General features: G+C 39.0%; 1 protein-coding gene and 1 non-coding gene across 2 annotated transcripts; both read left to right on the forward strand.

The window, feature by feature from the left end:
- Window positions 1-5,513: 5,513 nt before the first annotated feature.
- Window positions 5,514-6,866, forward strand: RpL15 (ribosomal protein L15). The gene is made up of 3 exons (XM_002060179.4): window positions 5,514-5,645; window positions 6,014-6,340; window positions 6,504-6,866. The coding sequence occupies exons 2-3, from the start codon at window positions 6,032-6,034 to the stop codon at window positions 6,807-6,809; spliced, it is 615 nt and encodes a 204-aa protein (XP_002060215.1). The 5' UTR covers window positions 5,514-5,645; window positions 6,014-6,031; the 3' UTR covers window positions 6,810-6,866.
- On the forward strand, window positions 5,780-5,861 carry LOC116652371 (small nucleolar RNA Me18S-Gm1358). Its single transcript, XR_004305368.1, has one exon. It is a non-coding gene; the product is annotated as a small nucleolar RNA Me18S-Gm1358 (small nucleolar RNA).
- Window positions 6,867-6,973: the final 107 nt, after the last annotated feature.

The raw sequence follows: 6,973 nt of genomic DNA on the forward strand, positions 1-6,973 counted from the left end.
TTGTATGTTCGACTGGGGGGTGACAAGCCTTCGCTTTTTTACCGTTGCAAGTAATGGTAGATGGTCGGATGAAAGCTCATACTCTTCGCGAACTGATATAAATCTGTTGGAAATACCCGGTGGCCAAGACCTGGGCTGAGCAGCTGCTGAGCGATTCATGTAGCGCAATGCCTCTGTTGTCAGCTCTGTAGCATCCCCACAGCCGGTGTTTGGCGTTGAAGTCACCTCCATCGAGAGAATCGAATCCAGCTCGGCTCCAGAATAGATTTGGTAGTAGATACACTGTAGCTACAGGTATTTCGCCCAAAGGAGTCCCCACCATGATAGCAGCCATTTGTGTTGCGCTGGAAGTCGCCTGAGGTAGTTGTTAGTGCACCAAGTTCTGCTTGACAAGCACCGCAGCACCTCCTCTGGCTCGATCTGCTGGGTGATTCGCACGGTAGCAAGCATATCCCTCCATGGTGAAATACAAGCCAGCGTGTAGGTGGGTTTCTGAGACAAGCATGATGTCTATTTCATGTTTTCTCAAAAACAGTTTTGGTTCGTTTGCATTTTGTATGATGCTGCGAGCGTTCCATGATCCGAGGCGCATTTGGGCAGCCATTATTGACGGTGAGTGGGAAGACAGAGCTGTGGAGCTTGCGCGTCCTTCAGCTCCTTGATGCTGGCCAGGATACTTGTGACTGCTGCATTAAGTGCGATCGACTGCTGGAGTCCTTGAAGGATACTTCCGAGGGACGTGTCTTGCCCTTGAGATCCATGCTGGAGGTATTGGGGCTGCATTGTTGTAGGTGTGGGCTGATCGCACACAAGGGGTTGGTACGCTGGTGCATTTTGCTGGTAAGTGTTGCGTCCTGACCGCAACGCATCAGCATACGACAGGGCTTGTTGCACAATTCAAGAGGGTACGAACTGCGAGTTGACGCGCCGTGCAAGTTGCTGTTGCGACGTGCCGGGGGGCAACATTGATGGCATTCAAGCGCTGCTGGAATGCTTTGCATCTTTTATTATAAGCAGTATGGATCCCATTACAGTTTGAGCTTCGCAGGTGAGCCACCGTTTTGGCCTACCATTGCTCCGAGTTCGTCCAGTTGGGCTGAACGCATCTACCACACATGGGTTGTTTGAGACAGTAGTTTTTGGTGTGGTCGAACTCGAAGCAGCGGAAACACTGCCTTATGCTGTTACTCTTCCTCGGGAGCTCAATGGTGACCAGTTGACGGCTAGCCCTGTTGAGTCTTAGCCCTGTTGTTCACATCCTGCTTAAGATCAACAAACCGGAAGTTGCGACTCGGCGAGTCGTTGGTGAAGTCTGCGCTGGCTTCACTTGTAGGCTGTCTGGCGCCCGGGTTGTATAAGTTAGTCACAGTGTGGCCGTGCGACGTGAAGGCAGCTTCGATCAGGCTTCTGGGAGTAGAAGCGGCTACATTTTTAACCACAACGCGGTATGGTCTGTCTTTCTTTAAGGAGAAGTGAGTAAATTGCACTCTCACTTCAGTGAGTTTGCGGACAATTGCTCTGTTAGTGTCGGCATCTTTGGCGTATATTCTAAGATAGCCAGAGGGAGAGACCTTGAATTCATAGGAGTCTGGCCCACTGACTGATCAATACTGGCGAGCATGTCGTTGTAATACCGGTAAAAGTCTTCCGGTGGACTGCTTCCATCGAGGCGATTGACATTAGTGGCCATGTTCGAAGGAGAGGTTGTTGAGGTGTTCGGTAGCCGGTAGATTGGCGAATGAGTTTCTTCGCCATTCGGAGGTCGGTTGTTCGTGGCCATTGTTCTTTATTTTGTTATTTGCGAAAGCTCTCTTGCGAAAGCTTTGCTGCACTCGAGCACACACTCACGTACTTGAGTTGCGATCAGCTGAGCGCAGCTTAAGTTTTGCAAAAACTAGTTCACTCGCACCGCACGCGGTAATTTTTCGTTAAACAATTGTTAATTTTCATAACACTCCGGCTGCCAGAGGCAGCACTTGCGTATAGTTTACCCACTATAAGCGGGATTTGTATGGATTACCCTGGGACGGGCTATATTCAGTGTCACTGTCACTTTCTATGTTTATGGCTGCTGCCAACGGTGCACTAACGCGCACACACACACAAGTCTGCAATTTTCACGTCCGATCTCCAAAGAAACACAAACGTGAGTTGTGAGGAAAAACAAAAAACAAAAATATATGAATAGTGCCACATATAAATGCTTGCGTCCTGGTAGTTTCGAATAAGACATGTATTTGTGCATGTTATATTTCGGAATGGATTTGACACTAACGTTTATTATCAATGCACCATGTGTTAACATTCCTTAAGTCTAACATATAAATATTCCTAAGATATTCAGTTTTTATACCCTGATCCCATTCAAAATGGGTATAAGGGTATATTGAATTTGTGCAAAATTGCAAAATTGTTTCCGATAATCGATAACTTACTCCGTTTCCAAGCAATCGATCAAAATCGATATCGACATCCTGTTTTTTGGTTAATAACCCAACTTTTATTGCCAACCAATTTAAGACAAAATTTCTTTGCAAATGACTTTTTCAGTGTACACAAATATTCTATGATACAACAAGATATACTGTAGATTTCATAAAGATCGGTTAAAAAAAAAACAAAGTTATATGCAACTGCCCAATTGAATAGATCAGCATCTTTAAGAATTTCTGTATACGTGTACACACATTCATGCGCGTCTGCTTCGCATTTTAACGGCATGGTTATTGCGACTCTTTTCTGTAATGATATAAGTTCCTTTTTTTATTATACGTCCTTAATTCAATGTCTGATTTTAAAATGTTATACCTTTTTAAATGCGTACGGATCCCTACCATCAATTGGCATCCAAGCAAATTAAACATCGTTTTGTTAAAAAAAAAAGTTGTGGACAAAAAACCGATTCGTTCGTAAAGTCAACCTTTTTGATGATTTTTTGGAATATTTCCGTCAAATAATGTCCGATTTTTATACCAGAATTTTTGACCAGTTTTGACTCGTAAGGATCAGTTGTATCGATTGGCATCAAAAAAGGGAAATCCAAAATTTTGACCAAAATCGACAAAATGGCAAATCGAAAGTTTTCCGATGAATTTTTTAATATCTCGGGTAAATAATCTCTGATTTTAAAATGTTATATCTTTTTGAATGCGTACGGATCCCTACCATCAATTGGCATTTAAACAAAATAATCATCGATGGGTTGAAAAATGTTGTTGACAAAAAACCGATTCGTACGTAAATTCATTCTTTTTGATGATTTTTGAAATATTTCCGGCAAATAATTTCCGATTTTGCAATTTCATACCATTGTTGACTCGTAAAGATCAGTTCTAACGATTGGCATCAAAAAAAGGAAATCCAAAATTTTGACCCAAATCGACAAAATGGCTTTTTTTCAAAATAGGGGTCGGTGCGAAAATCGAAAATTTTTCGATGATTATACCCTGAACTCATTAAAAATGGGTATAAGGGTATATTGTATTTGTGCAAAATCCAAATGTATGTAACAGGCAGAAGGAAGCATCTCCGACCCCATAAAGTTTATATATTCTTGATCAGGATCAATAGCTGAGTCGATCTAGCCATGTCCGTTTCCGTCCGTCCGTCCGTCCGTATGTATGAACGCAAGGATTTCAGAACATATAAGAGCTATGACTTGAAATTTTAGATGTAGCTGCTCCTAGTTCCCGCGCAGATCGAGTTTATTTCCGATAGTCGATAAACTACTCCGTTTCCAAGCAATCGATATAAATCGATATCGATATCCTGTTTTTTTGGGCAATTTTGGTAAATAATAAGAGCTAGAGTCCCCAAACTTGACATATAGCTTCTAATATAGAATATATATATGCATTTGATGTTAGAAGAAGAGGGTTCAGGGTATCCCCTAGTCGGAAGCTCCAGACTAGAACCTCTTACTTGTTAATAAAGTTGTAATACATGTTTGACGAACGAAGGAAATTTATTGATGATGTAAAATTGCTGCTTACATTGGGAACATTAAACATCTATCATGACCATAAATAACAGGCATTTAAAATGTTGCAAAAAAACAGCAAATATATGAATTTTGAAAATATATTAGGGACATTTGCAGCTGTAACCAAAAGCAACAACGTTTATTGGAAATCCTGGTTGACCTCGAAAATAGTGAGGAATAGCAAGAGTTTTAAACTTACTTTAAATTCAATAAGCACATGCCACGAACTGTTTGGATGTTTGTAAGTTCTCATTAAATGATGTCAACCGACGAACTATTAACACAAGTAAGTATTCTGGTTAAAGGACGTACCCGAAAATAGTTAATAGATTTTTAATATTTCGTGTGGACGAGTCTTCTTTTTATTGCTTGCAATCGCTTTCATATGCTCGAAAACAATATATAAATTTATATATATGTAGATATTATTTATTTTTAAAGAAATGTCTCGTGTGAAGAAGTCTCCTTTTTAATGCTTGCATTCGCTTTTATATGATTGATTGGTATGATTGGTATTCCTTGGTATTAATTGCTCTAGTAGATAACCGGTAACGAATTCATCTAGCTTAACATTGGTTTGATGGAATGACTTACGATATATTATATGTAATTATAACGTTTCAAAAGCCAGACGCAAAGATTTCGACGCATAAGGCAAGGACTTGAATGCTACCAAAAAAAAAAAAATAGTCGCCATAATAAAGAAATAAAACGGCAGCATCATAGCAACGACAATTGGGAAATCGCTTTTAACGAGGTGCGTGAGAAGCCACACCGAAGTCATACTTCTAGTGATAGTAATCATAGTGGATAGTAATCATTATCGGGTCAATTTCAATATTCTCTTTTATGTCCCTAATTTAATTCGCATATCAAAAAAATAATTAAACACTATGCTTATGACTCACTCTGGTTATCCACCGTGACTCCAACATGGTTCTTGAACAAGCCCAAAATAGGGACATTTTGTGAATAAACTCCAATAGGTAAATATCTTTAATTTTTTTTTTCTGTTTTTGTAAAATAAATCCAAAATGAATTTATTTCCGCGATATTATCTACATCTATAGATGGCAATTATTTCCGCGCACCTCGTCAGCGCCTTGAAGTGTTCTTTTTGCCTTCTAATTAGTTTTTTATATTATATAAACAGAGAATTATATTTACTGTCTTACTTGCGCACTTGTCATACAATTTAAGTAAACTTTGTTATATGTTTTGTATATTGACACTCGTAAAGAATAGCCATTTTTGTAAATATGTCATGAAAACTATCGGGTAATTAATGTATGAAACACTATGGGATAGGAATATCTCTCAGATTGGTTTAACAACATGTATAAATGATGGCACGGCAAAACCTTAGCCACAATGACAGAAAATTGTATATATTTTAATATACGCTCTGTGCTAATTAATTTTAAAGGAAACACTCGAATGAACTTGCTAGTTATAGAAACGTGACTACTCATCAACATATCTATACGGTACAGATCGAGTATCAATAAAATTGGAATTTATTGTTCCGTTTCCAGAGTTTAAGAATCCTTGTTAATATCACAGTCTGGCATATTCGATCCGAATATTCAAAGCAACTCTTACAGAGAATATCCACTGGCAATATATCTAACTTCCGTCTTTTGGGTTTTGGTCGGCTTCTAAGGTGGGTGGGATACGGATAGTTCTTAAATAGAATTGCCTACGTTGTAATACGATCACTTTACATTTTGATAATTTAATTGTTTTTCTGTTTTTCAGGTATGTGCAACTAACGGGTATTTATTAAATTACAATTACAATTTGAACTGATGATATTTTCCATGCACCACTCTTATGCCTGTGTTGAGCAATGTGCAGATTATGGATATGCTGACGCATTAGTAGCTATAAATTACAGTATTTAACTATATTATGTATTATATCTTAATAGCCTCTTGTTTTACTTTTATGTTTAGCTAACTTAAAAAGTTATTTTAAAAGACCAATGATGTGACACGTTATGTCAAGAAATAACATTTCATTTGTTACTAGGTCTATCAATCGTTGGATATGGGTGCCTACCGGTATATGCAGGAGCTGTACAGGAAGAAGCAAAGTGATGTTATGCGCTATTTGCTTCGCATCCGTGTTTGGCAGTATCGTCAATTGACAAAATTGCATCGTTCACCCAGACCTACTCGTCCCGATAAGGCACGTCGTTTAGGATACCGTGCCAAGCAAGGCTTTGTTATTTATAGAATTCGAGTCCGCCGTGGTGGTCGTAAGCGCCCAGTACCAAAAGGATGTACATATGGAAAGCCTAAAAGTCATGGTGTAAACCAACTAAAACCATATCGTGGATTGCAGTCTATTGCTGAAGTAAGATATGAAGTATTTGTTAGATGTTCACTTGTTTTGTGATGATAGTTACATAATTCCTGAAAGATAATGAATACTAACTTCCTTAGATGTCTGAACCTCGTCAAATCAAATTTCTTAAGTTTTATATTACAAAATATTTATTTAAATTTTTGTGTTTCAGGAGCGTGTCGGTCGGAGACTTGGTGGCTTGCGCGTACTAAATTCTTACTGGGTAGCTCAGGACGCTTCCTACAAATACTTTGAAGTTATTTTAGTAGATATTCATCATAATGCAATTTGTCGTGACCCCAAAGTAAATTGGATTTGTAAGCATGTGCATAAGCACCGCGAACTTCGTGGGTTGACCTCTGCTGGCAAAAGCTCGCGAGGAATCGGAAAAGGATATAGATATTCGCAAACTATTGGTGGATCTAGACGTGCCGCCTGGAAACGGAAAAATCGCGAACATATGCATCGAAAGCGTTAAAAAGGAATTTGTTTCAGCGAAAACATTACAAATACATGCTAAAAACTGCGCATATAACTTCGTTGTGTTGTAGTTTTAGTAATTGGCTAAAACTCAAATTATGAATTAAGGGGGGTGGTGGTGGTTACATGTCGAACACATTCGGATAAGAAATTTTATACCCA

The sequence above is a fragment of the Drosophila virilis genome, unplaced genomic scaffold (assembly GCF_030788295.1).
Source record: "Drosophila virilis strain 15010-1051.87 unplaced genomic scaffold, Dvir_AGI_RSII-ME tig00001170, whole genome shotgun sequence".
In the NCBI taxonomy this organism is placed as follows: domain Eukaryota; kingdom Metazoa; phylum Arthropoda; class Insecta; order Diptera; family Drosophilidae; genus Drosophila; species Drosophila virilis.